Genomic DNA, 18,883 nt, shown 5'->3' with positions numbered 1-18,883 from the left:
ACACGAGCTGACCACGCCCTGCTCCTTGAACACTGTATGACTCCTCACTCCCCCCTCCAGGGTGGGATACAGAGTTTTGAAGGCATTAGCCCGCTGTGGCCCCCTTTGCCTGGCAAAGCAATGAAACTGCTGTTTTCTACTTCACCTAAAACTCTGTCTCTGCATTTCTACTTGGCACCAATGAACATAGGTCGAGTTTCAGCAAGAAGGGGAGACTCTGTTTCCATTACTTTTTCAGCATCTAGTGGCCACCTAGATTCCTTGGCCTGTGGACTCTTCCTGCATGTTCAAAGAACATCACTCAAATTTCTGTGTCTGTCATCACCTTACTTTCTCTGTCCCTTACTCCTTCTGTAGCTCTCTTATAAGAAACACTGTGATTAAATCAGGCCCATCTGGATAATCCAGAATACTCTCCTCATATCAAGATCCTTGTCTCAATCACATATTCAAAGTCTCCCTTTCCATATAAGATAACATTTGTCTGTTCTTGGGATTACACAAAGGCTTATCTGGGGTGCCATTATTCAGCCAACCATACGCTGGATTCCCAGAACTGTTTATGAAGGCTATGCCTTCGGTTTATTTAACATCTATTTCTGATGCACCTGTTTACAGATATTATGGCACTAACTCCTGATCATGAGTATTTAGGGAGGAAAGTAACCACCCTAAAAGTCCAAAACATGATACGAATGAGATTCATGTAAACAAGTACACTTTAAAAAGTAGTTTCACTGATGATTTCTCCTCAATTTTTAAGTGGTGACTTTTAAATTGTAAAGGTGTCTTCAAGCATGATTTTTTTCTATTTGTTTTTCTGTTTCATCATTAATGAAGACATATTGACACCTTTAGTTTATCTGAGGCATTTAAACTATTTACATTTGTTTCTTTTAAATATGAGCATTTCAACCATTCACAGAAATTGCACTATTATAGATGAATTAAGGTGTCACTTCTTCTAAAGGTGTTTTAATTTACTTTTTCACTTGATATATAAATTCTGCTGAAAATAGCCAAGAGAAGTGATAAAATATATGCTAATAACTTCTCCATTCTTGCTCTTATAAATGGATAAGGATATTAAATAAATCAAGTCAAATTTTAAAAGTGTGAGAGAAGTTTTTGAATATATTCATCACTTAAATTCTTCTTAAATTTCTTCCTACTATATAGCTAGTGTTAATTATTGTAATTAATGAATAGAAAATGTGTGGAATTACAAAGTACTACTCATTGTAAACCATTTAATTTACAACTGCATGTAGATGTGACATGGACATGAACACTAATTCCTGAGTATTTCTATTTTTGTCCTAGAATTACTATTAAGACACCTGTAAATTTCCTGTACACAAAGTTCTGGACAAATAATAAAAGTTGTGTGGTAACTCTAATTTCTATTAATCCTTTTAGGTTGGAAACTTTTGTTGCTTTATTACTACTTGCTGCCTAGGAAGGCAAAATCAAGAGGACCCAGATAATACTATGGGAGTCTAATCATCAAAAAGTTTCTAACACTTTTTGTAACTAACAACCTTAGGGAAATAAAACCATTTCAAAATTGCTTAAATATGATACCTAGGAAAGATATTTTTCTTGTATTCTTTGAAAAATTTCTTTCAAGTCAAAGCATGTAGTTTTTGTTTACTTATTTAAATTGACAGTGATTCAAATGATTAAAATATACTGAAGAACTAGAATAAAGGAGTAACGTACACTGATGAAAAGTACTTAAAAACTAAAACCTAGTGTAAGGATGCTATTCTCTGTCAAAAACTATCTTAGGCAGGAGCCATCTTCCCTGGCAAGAATCTGAACAAGAGCAAGAATAATTACACAACTAATGAAGGATACTCAGAAGCTATCGAGAAATCTGTCTAACTTCGAGATTATCATACTAAGTGAAATAAGTCAGAAAAAGAAAAATACCATATGATACCACTTATATGTGGAATCTAAAATATGACACAAATGAACTTATCTATGAAACAGAAACAGACTCAGATATAGAGAACAGACTTGTGGTGGCCAAGGGGAGAGGGTGGGGGAGGGTTGGATTGAGGTTTGGGTTTAGTGGATGCAAACTATTATATATAGAATGGATAAACAAGAAGGTCCTACTGTATAGCACAGGGAACTATATCCAATACCCTATGATAAACCATAATGGAAAGGAATATATATATATATATATATATATATATATATATATATATATATATATATATATATATCCTTTAAAATAGATATTTTAGATCTGATATTTCTTTGTTGCAGAGGACTCTCTTGTGCATTGTAGAATGCTTAGTAGCAAACCTGGCCTCTACGCCAGGCATCAGTAGAAGCCCCAACCCCTATTTGTGACAAACAAAAATGTTCCTAGATGTTGCCGAGTATCTCCTAGTGGGCAAAATTGCACCTGGTTCCTCTGGGGATCTCTTGTTTTTGACCTTAACTACTCTTTTCCACAGATGTCTGGATGTCTTGGTACAAATGATGACAATTACTAAACCAGTCCCTAAACCTGAAGAGAGTATCTCTGAGGACTGATAAGGAATGAAAATATTGCTGTGTTCATCTGGTTGGAAGCTTGGAATGTGATTCTTGGGCCAATAGGAAATGGTGTCAGCTTTTCTGGTCATTTTGGAGTTTGTAGCAGATCATAGTGTGAATTTTAGATTTTGTCATATTTTGTATGTGTGTTAACTAATATTTTGAGTGTTCATATCATACATAGCTTATATAATGCCTCCTTCTTTGATTTGTTGACTTCTAAGATATTTTATATACAAATTATTGGGAGTTGTTTTATTTTTCACATAATTCTTCCCAACTTTCACCCAATGCATCTCTCTCCCAACCCCATGTTGGACTGGCTTTGACTATTGCATTATTAAGAGAAAGTTCTCCTGTTAGTTTATGGAATCTGGGCTTTTCCTATATAGAAGAGACATTTCAAGGTTCCCATCCACTCCAGTTGGCCTGACTTGCCTTTGCTGAAGTTTTGCTGCCTTTTCTGGAAGAAGGTTAGTCATATGCAAAGAAACAAGGAGATCTACCTTCATAGAGCTTACAGTTCAGCTTACTCTAGTCTGACAGATAATAAGAGAGACGTAAAGAACTTTATTGTTATCTGAGAAGCTGGATGGCGACAGCTATTAAGAAGAAGCACAGAAAAAGGAAGTGACATGTATGGGCCTGGAAAACTTCAACATATTAGATTGGGCATCTAGGGAAGGACTCACTGAAAGTAAACATTTGAGAAAAGGCCTAACAGAATGGAGAACCCCACTAATCAGACATTTGGGTCAAAATATTCAATTCAAAAGTCCTGAAGCAAGAGCACACCTGGGCCCTAGGAAATTCAAAGAGGCCACTATTGGTGTTTTAGTGGGAACTAGAATAAATAGGATTAAGCCTGTGGTTAAACACTTACCTAATGTAGCCCTGGAAAGTCTAACTATGTGAGCCTTCAAATTCATCTGTGAGTGTGTGTGTGTGTGTGTGTGTGTGTGTGTGTGTGTATGAGAGAGAGAGAGACAGACACAGACACAGGCAGGCAGAGAAGAGAGAGCCAGAGAGGGAGCCAGAGAGGGAGAGAGAAAGAGACAGATTCGGTTTAGATTTTCTGTTGTTGAAACTAAATTTTAGAATTTTAAATTCTACAACACAGGCAACTTGTACTCATATTGAATTCTAATTGGAGATTTACTTTTTTCAGTGTGAGTTTGCATAAGTCACGCTTGTGGAAGCTAACTGTTAAAAAAAAGATTTAACTAGAGAGGGGAAATAGAAGAGAGAAATAAAATAGATAGTGATGTTAAACTAAATGAGCTTTAAAATTTGTTTTTTGTTGGTTCGCCAATGAAGCCTTATAAGGACTTACACAAAGATGAGATAAAACATAAACTGCATCCTTCTATCTGTATTCCTGACCGGTTGTAAAGTAGAGAAACAAAAGACTGTGTACAAATGCTCTTGGGGCATTTTCTTTAATAGTATAACAAGCAGCAACCAACAATTCTCTCATAACATCAGGAAGCTATAAAGTATTTGGATAGACACTAACCAGTAATTGTGGTTCTAACTATGTGTATTAACTATTAAAAATAAATTAAAATTTACTAGTAAATCACTGAAAGTCTAAGGAAAAGAAATTCTGAGTCATTGATCTGAGGCAGTGTAAATAGTATGTAATTGCATAGTGCCTATATTTTTACTTTTTAATGTGCATAATACCAATCAGATTTTTTAATTTAGTGGCTGTCATTTATTCATGTTTATAAACATGAAAATTACAGTAAGTTTTTTTGCTATGAACTCAATTTTTTCAATGATTTATTCATACATAGTGATTATTAGAAATCTGACTATCAATTGTAAAGCAACAATTGTTTTATCATGAGGGTATTTATATTATTAATATTTAGAATGCCATTGACATTGTGAAAGTGCTCGATTAGAAATTCTTCATTACAATTTCAATGAGAAAGTTTACCATATTTATGCCACTTCAATTAGAAATTAAATTGAAAATAGAGACATTTAACCCATGATGAAGAGCATGGCTTAGAATGAATAAGGTTCTGACCTATGGGCTTTTTTACCACTAATATTGTCCAGCCTGTTGCATTTAATATAAACTTCCTAATCTTAAGGTGATTACAGGATATGCCTTATTCTTCATATGAGTTCAATTAAATGAATAATCAAAAGAAATAATTTTCTGATTATAATTTTAGTCTAATCTCATTAATTGGAGTAAACCACTGTCAAATTTATTCCTTTTATTTTCCTGTTTATTTCCTTTTAGCCTATATACACATCTGTATAATACAAATATCATCCAGACCCCACTGGCCATCAAAACTCCGATCAATCTTGGTCTTTCCTTATATCCGGGATTAACACAGAGCCTCTCTGTGAATCTTCAAACCCTCTTCTCCACACTTCTCTCTTGTTCCCTGTTTCTCTGTCTCCATGTGTATTAATTTGTCCATGGGCCACGCAGGTCACACACCTCAGAAACTTCATGTTTCCATAAAAGTAATTCAAATATACCAGGGAAAGCTCATGTTTATTAAAATTTATAAAGTCCTAAATGATTATGGAGATGGAAGACATCAGACGCTACATCACCTTGTACCGTCTGACTCGCTCCCTCCCCTGAAGGTTATGCTGCCTGAAATACAAACTCTTCAGATGTCTGAGCACTCTGGGAGGATGATTGCTGTAGGAGCAGAACTGCCATGACTGTTGACAGCCAAATTTTACTAAACATTCTGATTTGAGTATTTTCCAAAAATCATGATACACTTCAAAAGTATAGACTAAATTGGATGTATATTATATTATATGGGTACATTATAATGTTTAACTATTTTTTGCTTAATTTGATTACTTTTATTCTAAAATAAGTAACAGTATAGTGAATATTTCCTACATGCTTGATGTAATCTTGTTTCTTCGGGTATTTCTAGATTTTGCATGATTATAGATTGAAAACCTTGGGTACATTCTACTAAATTGCCATGTATTGGGTTGATATCAAGTTCTATTTTCCCTGTATACATGTGAGAATGCTGTCTCATTCTTCCATGTGGTATGGGAAGGACACCAAGGACCCCGAACAAAAGTCTTTTGACTTTTCTTGCACTTGGAGAGAGAAAGGAGGGCTAGCGGTGGAGAAGTACTAAGTTGGTGTGCAGAAGAACTCTCAGACAAGGCCCCTCCATGAGGAGGTCTCCCTGGAGGCTCCTGGGACTGTCCCAGCTGAGGCCCTCACGACCCACAAAGAAATGGGCTTGGACTGGGAATAAAATGAATGTGAGCATGGCTGAGGGGGGTTGGGGCGTGGCAGAGTGTCGACTACAACTCTTTCCAGGCAACTGTGGAGCACTGGCTGGACACCCAGTCCAACGTAGTCCACTTCCCCCAAGAGGCCTGCCCGGGCAATTCCTCCTAATTGTCTAGGGTTGAGGGTGAGAGGTTACACATAAGATTTTGGCCTAGAGCGAGACTCTGCATGTCTCCTTAAGGTCTGTCAATATTCCCCTATATATTTTTCATACATATGTTAATATATATACACAAGATATTTTTAGGTATATACAGCATTATAATTTTTGTATTTTCTTCATGAATTGAAATTATGCTATTAAAAATCATCATAAATTTCTTATTTTATGCCTTAAAGTCTAGTTTACATTAAATTAATATAGGCATCACCAATTTTTTTTATTGGTATTACACTGATATATCTTTTTCCATCATTTTATTTCAGTAAAGACATTATATTTCGATTGTCTCATGTAAACAATAAACATCTGAATTATATTTACTTTTAATGAAAATTCAGTTTGATAATTTGACGTATGGTTGCCATTTTTCTATGTTTTGATGAGCAGAAGCTTTAAACTTTTCCAATCAATTGGTTTTGTGTCCTTTTCTCAGTGAAAGGCTATGAGGAGTCGCCTTTATTTTTCTGCTTGTTTTTCTTCCTTAGGAGCTTAATAATTTTATCATTTATTCTTAGACAAACTCACTGGTTAATTTTATATTTTTTTAATTTATAGATTTTTTATAAACAGTCATGACATATATATATTGAACCCTCTTACTGCTATTTTTTCTGCCTTTGTATTTTATTTCATTTACTTACTTTTTTAGACTGGTAAGGAAAATAAGGGGAAAAAATCTGAGTTGCCTAGTCCTATGTCAAATTAATTAAACTTATAATCACAAACTCTCCCCCTAAGAAAACTCGCAGGCCAGATGCTTCAGTGGTGACATCCCTCAAATATTTGAAGAAGAAATAGTCCATTATACACAAAATGTTACAAGTAATAGAGGGGGAGGGAAAAATCTCCCCTCTTTTTTTTTTTTTTTTTTTTTGCAGTATGCGGGCCTCTCACTGTTGTGGCCTCTCCCGTTGCAGAGCACAGGCTCTGGACGCACAGGCTCAGCGGCCATGCCTCATGGGCCCAGCCGCTCCAGGGCATGTGGGATCTTCCCAGACTGGGAAACAAACCCGTGTCCCCTGCATTGGCAGGTGGACTCTCAACCACTGTGCCACCAGGGAAGCCCTCCACAACTTTTTATGAGGCTACATTAACCCTGATGCTAAAATCTGATAAAGACACTATGAGAAAATTAAAGTACAGTCTTATTATTTTAATAGTTATATATTATTATACTATTTATTATTTAAAATTTAAGCATTCTTTATTAATATATGAATACAAGTATTTTAGTAAAAAGTTGAATACAGAAATAGATAAAATGTCTCAAGCCCAAGAAAGAGTTTTCCTAAGGATGCAATATTTACTCAGAATTCTAAATCAGTTACTATATTTCACCATATTAACACACTACAAAAGAAAAATGATATTATCTCCTAACTACATTCAGACATTCAGAATAAGCAATTGACAAAACTCACCACCATTCATGATACACACTTAGTAAATTAGGAATCAAAGGGAACTTCTTCAATCTGATAGAAGCTATCTCCAATTATCTAAAGGTACAAGTGAAAGTCTGATTTCTTTCCCCCTAAAATTGTCAAATGTATGCACAGTTCTTTTCACCTGTTATTAGACATTCTTATCCATCTAATAAAGTATGTAAAATAAATAAAATATAAGGATAGGAAAAGTGGCAGTAAGTGGTTTGATATACATATCCCATGGCTGTTCATTAAAAATCTATAAGTTAAAAGAAAATAGAACTAACCATGCCAATAGCATTCCTTTCTTGCTAATATTTTATCTAATGGAAGTCATTAAACTTAAATTAGAATTACAAAAAAAAGATAGAAAGAATGCAGAGTCTGCAACGTGATGAAAAGTTCAGTTTAATTCCTTAAAAAAAAAATTCAAATTGGAGTTAGAGTCAATAACATACAGATAATTGTTGAGGTGCTATCAAAGGTGAGACCTCCCAGGGAATATCGGCAGTGGAGAAAGGAAAACATAAACATAAATGTCAGAGATAAGTACTCAGAGACTATCCTGAAACAAAACAGGAACCAAAATCCAAAACATAAATAGGATAATATAAAATAAATTAAAACTAAAATGGGAGAGACATTTCAACTAGACATTTTGCTACTCCGGAAAGGGTAGGTACATTGTAAAGGAAGAAGAAATGGTAATACATCCCTTATATTGAACATAGATATGTGTAGTGTTTACAAGTATGAGTTCTGGAGTCAGAATACTTTCCAATAGGCCTCATCCATCCCCATCAACATATGTGAACTTGAGGACATATTCAAAAGCTCAGTAGACATTTTATTTTTGTATAAAATGCAATGAGATTTATGTGAATATCAAATGAGGTAATAACCATTATGATACACTATAATGCCAAATGTATTATAGGTGCTAAATGTTATGTTCTTATACTATTTATTCTTGTATAGTAACATTATAATATTTTAGGATGTTTGCAAAAGTACACGTATATATTTTTCCATGGTCCATTCCATAATCTGGGTTCACATTTTTTTCAAAATATTTTATTAAAATATTTTATAACCCAGAAAAGTAGAGAAAATAATAAAATGAACAACATGATCTTACCATCCTTATTCACTAAAAGTTAATTTTTAAAAAATAAAGCATTACAGATACATTGGAAGTCCCGTCTTCCCCATTTCACTCCCCAACCCATATCCCTATAAGTGTCTTTCTAGTAATACCAGTGTGTGTAAATAACTCATGTGTTTATACTTTTGCTATAGACTATGCAATCATAGTAAATATGGATTTGCTGGTATTTCAAAATTTTAATTAATCATTATCATAATGTACATATATAATGTTTCAATAATATTTTAAAATTCAACATTATACTTTGATATTTATAAATATTAATACATGTTCATTGTTTTAATCATTCTTTATAATCCCATGGTATGACTGTGCCAGGATAAACAGATCCATTTTCCTATCCATAGGCTTTAGTTTGATTCAGATATGGAGTGAAAGTTTTTGTACACATCTCTTTCAGTACAAACATAATTGTTTCTCCAATAGACCTGCCTAAAAATTGAAATTTTGTGTTGTAGGATATGCCTTACCATGTGTAGCACACACCCTCTGTGTTTGTAAAGTCATTTTGAAAACTACCCCTACAAATAATATATTTTATGCCCTAATAACTACCAGACAAATTGTATTTCCCATGTGGCTCAAGAGCTGAAGACATTAGTAACTATGGTTTTATATATACAGACCTATCACCAGTACTCAATTAGTTATATAGTTATTTTATAATAAATACACTGACTAGAACACTTAATAATGTCCTCCCAACATAATTCTTATAAGTTAAAAACCTCTAGTACTAAACTTTATATAACTCATATTTAAATATACAGAAAAAGGATATATTTATCTGGCTTATATTAATAAAAGCGTTTGAAATAGGGACTGACAGAAGCTGTTGCATTTTGAGGTGCTAAGTTGCTTTGCCACGTACTAAATTACTTACTCTGAATCTGATTATATTGCAACACCGTCCTTCATTCAGACTGTTGATGGTGAAAAGTCTGCAGCGGTCAATTACTTTCTCAGATTTTTTTCCAGTAAATCCTGGAATACAACTGTAAATGCATCAGTGTAAGTAAAAAAAAAAAAAAAACTTGCAATTTAAATATTTTCACAGAAGTCTATTAACAGACTGCCCAAAATAATAATGCTTTGTTTAAATTACATACAACATTTATTATCACATTATGTTTTCAATCATTGATTTTGTCCATGCATACTTGTGTTCTTTACAAAGAAGAAGTTTTATTTGTTTAGAGGGAATTTGAATAAACTACATCTTCATTGAATGGTCTTAATATTACCTTTTGGAGATGTAAGTGTAAAATCAACTTTGGCCTAAATGGATATTTAACAATAAAATATAGGTTTTAGAAAACTATTGGAATAAATGAAAGCATTATTGAAATGTGAAAAAAAAAAAAAGCAAATGAGTTTTCTAAAGTCTAGTAGAGCCATTCTATACTGACGATATGCTCTCAGGAGTTAACGATTACACACAGAAATTTTAGACATATTGTAAAGAATGGTCATAGTTGGGCCAATTATAAAGTTTTGTTTGTTTCTTTGTTAGTTGTCCTAGTTACCGTTTTTATAAAGCAATCTTGTAGTGTCAATGCCTGACAACAAGGTTTTTTGAGTGTAATCTAAGTGCCTGATATCAAGCTTTGGATTGCCATGGCATCCATGTCACACATCCACCTGGAATAAACATATTGCCAGCTGTGTGATGCCTACTCGGGCCTAGACGAGAAGCCCGGCCTCACGTACCCTGGAGCTCTACTTTTAGAGACCCCTGAGTGACCCAGGTAACTGGCCTCTTAAGTGACCCCACCTTCGCACCTTACCCTTCCTGTTCCCAGATTCTCACTGTTAGGGTTTAAATTCACCAATAACGAGTGACCCCACCCTCAACCCCAGTAAGGCAGAGAGCCCCAGGCGCTCCTCTCTCTCTCTCTGTGTGTGTCTTTCTCTCTTCCCCCCTTGTTACAGGGCTGTCGGTGTTGGTGCCCGTTACCCTCCGGGCCCTGTGAGTATTATCAGGACTTTTCTTTTAAGTTCCCTGATGGTTGCTGCTGAGGTGCGTCTTGCAGTCATAATAAGACCCACAAGGGCCACCACAGCCAGAACATTAGTTCTTTTTGGGGAAATGTCCTTGGGGGCTGCCACAGGTAATGCAGACCAGGTGAGGGCCCCAGGCATTCCTAGCCAATGGCATCACCATCTAAAGACTGAGACAGACAGGAAATCAATCTGGATTCCAGTCCACTGCAGTGCATTAGCTGCAATCAATAAGGTGCTAAAGAACACACAGTGTTGTTCGGGCTTTCTTTGCCTTCACTCTCATTAATTCATGAGAAATATTCCAGTCTTTTAAATCATATTTAGTAAACTTCTGTTATCAAATGAATTGGGCACCAAATCAAATGATAATGTGTCTCTCTAAAGTACACACTAGAGAATTACGACCAAAAATTATAATTGTTAAAATGAAGTTGTTATAAACTGGGTTAATAATAAAATGAATTGTACCATATAGTCATTATTTTAAATTTATTAAGTACACTTTATAATTTCATAAAAGAACCAAAGGCCACATTGACACAGTCCAACCAAAATAGCATCAGTAAAACACTTCAGTAATTCCTGCTGATTGAGGCTCAGCTTTGTACTCTCACCTTGAGAATTAAATCATACCTTCATCCATCAGGAATAACCATGCATTTTTTTAACATCTACAATGTGCCAGCCACGAGGTTAATTATTTTCACACATTTATTATTTTCTAATTCAATTTTCATAATTCTTGTGTGATATTAATTATTACCACTATAATATAAATGAGGAAATATATTCAAAACAGTTAAGTGAGTTGCTTTGGTCATATGACTAGTTTTAGAGCTGTTATTAAAGTATGATTTAACTTTAAATGTATTGTACTTTTCTACTCCACTGAAGAAACCTGTGAAGATATGCTTACCTTGCTTCTTTTATCCTGAGGAACTAACCAGAGATCCAGAAATCATTCCAAGTACCACTTTGTTATGAAAGGTATCATGTTCACCTTTTCCTAATTGGGATGAAGATGGCAGAAAGAGGGAAGCAACAAAATATCCTAAAATTGTGATGAGTTTTGGCTATCATGTTTTAATTTTCCTTTTAAGTGTGAATGAATTAAATTGGCCAAGACTAGCTATCAATACACTCACTTGTATTTGTATTATTTTGGAGTATGGTTTAAAAAGATGAGAGCCAGGTCTATGAATTAAATGAAGAACTAATATTCGGTCATTAGTGAGACCAGGTTGACAGACTGCTAGATGAAGATTAGGCAACATAATCTCTGAGAAAGATGTTTCTAAACAATCCAGGGCTTATTGATCATGAAAAATTGGCCCCAAATGTTAGCACTATCATTACAGACCAAGAAGGAAGCACCAAAACACCATCTGTGACCCTTGGCCCAGGGAAGTTTACCCCAAAGGCAGAGAAAACCCACAATGAGAAAGTCTTCCTGTTGAGTTTCAGGTAATCAACCATCATGTGCCTCCACTCCCCCCACCTCTCCTACCCCCATGGCTTGAAATCTAAGAGAAACTCCAGAATCTCATTCACAAGGAAAATGACATCCTCATAACTCAGCCTGAGGTCAGGGAAATAAAAGACTTAAATAGCATTCTTAAATACATGATACGATGATCAGAGTGCAAACATTTAAATCAAGGTTTGTAGGGTGTGCAGTTACAGTTCACGATGAATAATAAGAAATGACCATGGGAAATGGGTCAAGATTAGATGGAGGAGGAAAAATATATATATAAAATAATCATCAAAGGATTTAAGCAGCCAGGTGGGCGGATTCCCAAGATGGATGCTGAAGTCATCAAGAAAGATGACAATAGTTGTAGAGAAAAGGACACAAGCCAGATTCTAGAGCCATAGTGGGGGATGGACAGGACTTGAGAGAAGAAGAGATGCTTGAAAGGAGCCTGGGGACAGAGAAACAGAGTTAGGGAGAGAATGATGTACGGAATAGCTATGTGCTAAAAATATACAGGCTTTTGAGGGGAAAGAAAACTGGTCTGGATACAGCAAAAATGGCAAGGTTACCTACACAGTTCCTCAACAGATGTACGCAGGTTGTGGGTGAATGGATAGAGCCACCAAAGGAGACTCCAGGTTTCAGCCAGAAAAAGAAAGGAAGGAGAAAAAGAAAAAGAGAGTGTGGTGTTGGAGAATTTGCTGATGACAAATGAGATGCCGAGGGCACAGCAGAGAATATTGGATATTGAAGTGTTAGAGGCTGTACAGAGCAGTGGGGGCCTAAGATTAATTTGATCAGGTATGAGCTGGAAGACTTGGAGGTTACAGGATACTAATTCAACCTTTATGTACATAGCTCTGTACTAACTTCTGTCATTATGTTTTATTAGTTATTATTCACATTAGTTATTATTAGGTTCAGGACTAAGAGAAGAAATTATACATATATTCTCAAATTCTCAAAATGAAGCACATAGGGGGTCAGATTTAAGGATAACTTCTGTCAATTATAACAGTCCCTGAAAATATAAAATTATATGCATAAAGCAGAAGGTCCTCTTGATGAAGAAATGTTAACAATGTCCCAGGTATCTTCAGTTGGAATAGAGTTTATAACCATAATCTGAAATTTTAATACTGTGGTTAAACTTTAACAAACATTTTTACCATGTTAAATTTCAGAATGATTTATTCAAAAGGGAATGTTAGCCTTATAAATATGGCTATTGATTTCAAGGAAAGAAAAATGTAGCAACCTAGCTTTTGAGATAATTAACTCCAAGAGATTGACGTTTACTGTTAGTTAGGAATTATTGGGTGACCAAGTTCCTCATCCAAATGTGTGATTGCCATTTTTAAAAGGATTTTTCAAAATTAATGTGAAAATATAACTTTATTATTTGTTGAAAGGAAATATGTTGACCTATATATTTCTGTGTTACGATGTTTTATTTCAAAGTCACAGTGCATGCTTAATTAGGTTTACTTGTGACAGACAATGAAAACCCTAACCCCACCCATGGTTGATGTGGAGAGACATCATACAGACTAATGAAATGCTGAAACTGACGTGAGAAAAAAGTTAATATACTGAGTTGACACTTAAGCAGTGCAAACGATAAATGCAACTCTGAGTAGGAAACAGGAAAAAAAAAAAAAAAAAAACAAGCTGAGAGAATAAAATAGAACATTATTATACCATGAAATATCTTAGAATTTGAGTGGAGAACATAAAAAGTTTAGAAAGCAAAACCATGTATATATAACATAATTTCTGATTTTTTAAAACCATAGTACTTATTATTATCTAGTTTATGGTGTCTTTTACAAAGATAACTCTCAATAAATATTTTTTAAACAATTGATTTTTAGGTTGGAAAAAAAATGATGTAAGAGAAAGACACTAGTTGGTTGCATTACTCTCTATTTCCTGATTCGTGTTTCTTCATTTTGTTCTGAATATTCAGAACACAATCACCTTTACATTAGACAATATTAGAGTCACTGCATTCAGTAAATATTAAAATAGGTAAGTGTGTGTTTCTCTGCGTGTGTACTCGTGTTTGTGTGTGATTGTGTGATTGCTTGTGATGGCAGTATCAGAACGGTGGGTCCTGACACTCTTCAAAGCCCTCGTGTGGTCTGGTGGGACGTGCACTCCCATCCCTGGCATGTAGTGGAGAATGTAGAGTACTGCTCTCTCCAGTTATAATGCCCTGCCCTCCACTGCCCTGTGCCTTCAGCCCCCAGCCTCCAGCAGAGAGCTAATCAGGACCTGGAAAGCCTCACTGGAGGTGTGCTGGGCAGTGCCCTGAACATCACCTCTCACATAGGAAAAGGGGACCCCAGAGACAGCAGCTTCAACATTGTCTTTGGAGGAGTTTCCAGGCTATGCACTGAGCTCCTGACAAGCCTTCACACCCTTAACTCCTTGCCAACACTGGCAATTGCCCCACTAGGATCTAACTTCAAGGCCATCAAGGTGAACCTCTTATCACCATTTACCATGGACATCTCAAGAAGCCAGAGGATTCTCAGGAAGTAATTTTGTTTCCTCTCTCATCTGATCATAGTAATTTAGACCTAGTCCATACGTTCAAATAGAGAAACTGATAGCATCATCACCCTTCTGTTCTCCTCTCTTCATTTTACTCCTTTCCAACCCCACACTTTTTTCCCCAGTTTCATAATTAAAAAAAGTAAAAGCTTGGGTTGAGATGTGTGGATGAAGTAGGCGAAAAAGTGTAGGAGGATTTTCTGCATTGATGCTGTTTGAACTCAGATCAGCATCTCTGGAGAATTTTGTAGAAATGCACATTTGCAATCCCCACCCCAGACTGACTGAATTGGAAACTCTAGGGGCAGGGAAAAACGATCTGTGTTTTAAACAGCCCTTCAGGAGTTTCTAATACAGCTAAAGTCTGTTACAGCTAGTGTGAGAATCACTGTTCCCGAAACACATACCTTCTAATATAACAATGCACAGATAAATGTTTAACTAAAGGCATTTAAGTCAAAGGGTGTTTTATTTTCTCATTATTTTCAGTGGTTCTCTTAATCTCCTTTGAGAAAAGAAAAATCGCTTTCAAGACTATTTTTTTCATTGTTTCAACTTCATGTTTTATTAGCTTATATTGATCATATGACCTTTACTTTTTGTGAGTCAAAGTTAGCAACTATTTTTGCACAATCATTGGTGAGTTTGGGAGTGGGAGAATCTGGGGGCTGGAAACTGTTTTGTGTTCCCCACATTCTTACTGATTTCTGAAGCTTGGGTTTTCACTCATCATTCAAATTAGTCTGTGTTATTTCTGCCCTGTGAATAAGTTTTATTTTTACTCTCCTGTCACTTTGCTTATCTTTCACCCTCTTTTAATCGGTAGTCTAATTTAATCAATAGACAGGACAATGTTTTTAATTAAGTAGATTCAAGATGAGTGAGCACAATGTATATTGTGCTCAATGTAAATTTTTAAAGAATGTGAGCAATCTCAACAATTAGAATGCATACAGTGGCTCATATTAATTTCATGAGTAAGTTTACTTCAAAGTTGTTACAACTAGTTACCTATTTGACATATTTCATCCATCCTAGGGAAAACTAACTTGAATTTCTATAACTTTCATCCTAGCTAAAACATGCTTTATTAAGCATTCAAGATCAAACTCCATCATTTTAAAATTAAATATATTAATTAATAATGTAACAGCAAACTGAAGGATGACAACAATGCTTCTAGTTATCTAGTTTTCCTTTTGATGATAAAATTTAAAACAAAGTCTTCTAAACAACTAGAATAATCCTAATAATAAAAACCAATAAAAGCATCATACTTGATAAAAAATAAACAAAAAATGCATATTTACCTATATTTATATAATGCTATCCATATTTTTATAGTTGATCACTTTTCTAAGTAGACTCACAAATATACTAGTCCTATAAGGCTCAGAACTATAAATTATAAATTAAAAAGCCAATATTGTTAAAAGGATAATAGCTGGATTTATAAGTAAGTTAATATAAGATTGAATGCATCCACAGATTTGACTTGATGGGTTGGATGTTCTAAGATCTTGATATATTGAGGAGTTTTCTCTCCAATCGCTTTTGAAAATGTCAAAATTTAAAAGCTTAATATGTTTTTTAACTTTGCATTTAGATTCTTTGAAATTGATGAAAATAATGTCCACTGTACATCTATAATACACATGCATCTCTGATATACGTGCAGGGTTTTTTACAGTGTGCTTTTAAGGTTTTCCTGTACCACAGCTTTTATGTTTTTAATTTATTTTTTTATTCAAACAGAAAGTCACAAAAATTATAATCATCCTCATCAGTTCAATCAGTCCCTACCACAGCTTTTAATTTTCGGCTTTTATGGATATTCTAGAAGTTCTGAGCTTGTTTACTGCCCTTCAATAATGCCTAACAGAACTTTCTTTAAGCTGATAAAAGTCTAGCAAGATAAAAGTCAAGCAAGTGTGAAGAGTACAAATTGCACTTCTTGATGGTGCGAGAAAGTAACTATAAAGCTATTTAAAATGGTCTAAAGTTATAGGCACAGATAACTAACTCACTTCTGTCATTTACAAATCGGTAATTTTTAGCAAGTCTTTATTTAAATAAGGCACTGTTTCCTAAAACTTTGCCTAAAGATCCTAAAGGAAAAGTCTCAGCTGAGGTCTGTGAATTGCAGGAAGAGTTAATGGGTCTATACTTTCAAACAATAATAGCAAGGATGTATGTGTACAGTAGAACTAATACTGTGGGCACTTACACTATCTCTTCCTTCTAGACCTTCAAATATGATCCAGCTAGCCTATACGTCTTCATTACAAAACAAAATAGATGTTTTAGGATGGTATGCCAAAATTATGATTAAGAATTGCTCCAATATTTATTTAAAACCAATGCCACAACATTTAAACATTTCATAGAAAAAGCATTAACATTTTTCTACTTTAACTAGAAATAAAATATTATAAGCCATTAAAATTTTTTAAGCTTAAAGCAGAACATTGTTTTATTTTTGTCCAGAGGATTTAAACTTCATATATTTTTGTTTAAAAGTAGGAAGTTAATTATACCTGCAATGATAATCTTTCTCATATTTCATACTTGTGGCATTAATCTTGCAAGGAAAAGCATCCAGTGGTGTTTGAATTTGCTTACAAAGCTTGACTGTACATATTGGTGAAAACATGCACATGATATCCTAGAAAAGATTAAAACATATTTTTTACAAAAAAAATTTGTATATCTCAAAGATAATGAAAGGATTCTTACTTACATGGGGAGAGATGGAAATTATTTTCAAAAGCAGGTAGTAGAAGTTCTCACTCTGTGCAACAATGTGGAAGATTCTATTTTCCAAAACGTCCCAACATTGGTTCCCATGTCACACACTCTTCCTACTACCTTATTTCAACATTCCCCTAATTGAGAATTGAGGCTATATTTACCCCCTTGAGTGTAAGCAAGCTGTGACTATGGGGAAAGGATGCTCTGTGACTTTCAAGGCTAGGTTTAAAAAGGCCATACAGAGTCTGGTTATCTGGGAATGTTTGGAACCCAGCCACCATGCTGTGAGGACACACAAGCCACACAGAAGAGTTTTATTTAGGATTATGGCTGATAGTTCCAGATGAGGATGTGGTTGACAACCAGCACTGACCCCTGGACAAGTGAGTGAGGAAATCTTTAATGTATGAATATTAATTCATATTATGAATTCAAATATGAATCTTACCAAAATGAAAGATTGTCATTTGTGGGAACTACTAAATTATTCCCTAATCTGATTTATTTAACTATTAAATAAAATGTTAAAATACAATAATATAAAATAATCAAATAATAAAGAAAATATTTTAAATAACTAAAAATGAAAAGTTTACAAAATTACATTGTTCATAAAGGAGAGTTCTGTCAGAATAACAAAAAATAAAACTGAAGAGTATTTTTGAGATTGGGGCTTCTATTTAAAATGGGAACAATAAAAATAAGCAAGTTAAATACATTTTCTGATGTTCCTGAGTTTGAAAATAGCAATATGTTAATTAGAAGTTTAATTATTTGTACTTTTCAAACAGCTTAGTAATGGTAAAATATATTTTAAAACCACTCCCTTGTATGTTAGATTCAGACTTACCGTTGGAATATCAATGCAGTCAGTAACATTCTCACATGGTTTTGGTGAACACTCATTGACATCGGTTTCACACTTTTGATTGAGAAGTCCTTCTGTGCATTCCAAAATGTAAGCTGAGCTTTTATTTTGACTAATTTCTCCTTTCCAACAAGACTGAGAAACACAGTGTTCCATTGACTCCTCACAGAATCGACCTTAAAAGATGACACACACACAGAAAGAAAATATGAACATAGGCATATACAGAAACTTGGTGTAGAAAAAGTCTCTAGAGTTCATGAAATCTTCTTAAACACTTATCATTGTATAATTTACACATAGAATAAAATATTTGAGGATTTTTCATGCATGTATCACTACTTTTACTCTTTATTTCCAAAGAGCAATTCAAAATATATATAACATTTTGTTCATTCATTCACAAGTTGGCAAACATTTCAGTTGTTTCTACTTTTTAACATTTTTATTGAGATGTAATTGACACACAACAATCTTAGTCTCAGGTGTACAGCATAATGATTCAATGTATGCATATATTGTGAGATCGTCATCACAATAAGTCTAATTGACATTCATCACCACACACAGTTACTGTTGTTTTTTTTTTTTTTTCTCATGATG

General features: G+C 34.4%; 1 protein-coding gene across 1 annotated transcript in view; it reads right to left on the bottom strand.

Annotated features, from left to right (window-relative positions):
• The window catches only part of EYS (eyes shut homolog), a gene marked incomplete at both ends in the record, with an annotated part of 159,831 nt that overhangs the window by 40,663 nt on the left and 100,285 nt on the right, over nt 1–18,883 (bottom strand). The window contains 3 exons of the mRNA XM_079716710.1: nt 9,505–9,616; nt 17,199–17,326; nt 18,263–18,456. Coding sequence (XP_079572836.1) covers nt 9,505–9,616; nt 17,199–17,326; nt 18,263–18,456 — 434 coding nt within the window. The remainder of the gene's footprint in view (nt 1–9,504; nt 9,617–17,198; nt 17,327–18,262; nt 18,457–18,883) is intronic.

The sequence above is a fragment of the Hyperoodon ampullatus genome, assembly GCF_949752795.1.
Source record: "Hyperoodon ampullatus genome assembly, chromosome: 12".
In the NCBI taxonomy this organism is placed as follows: Eukaryota; Metazoa; Chordata; class Mammalia; order Artiodactyla; family Ziphiidae; genus Hyperoodon; species Hyperoodon ampullatus.
Note: the sequence above shows the minus strand (reverse complement) of the source record. Positions and strands in the feature narration are given on the sequence as shown.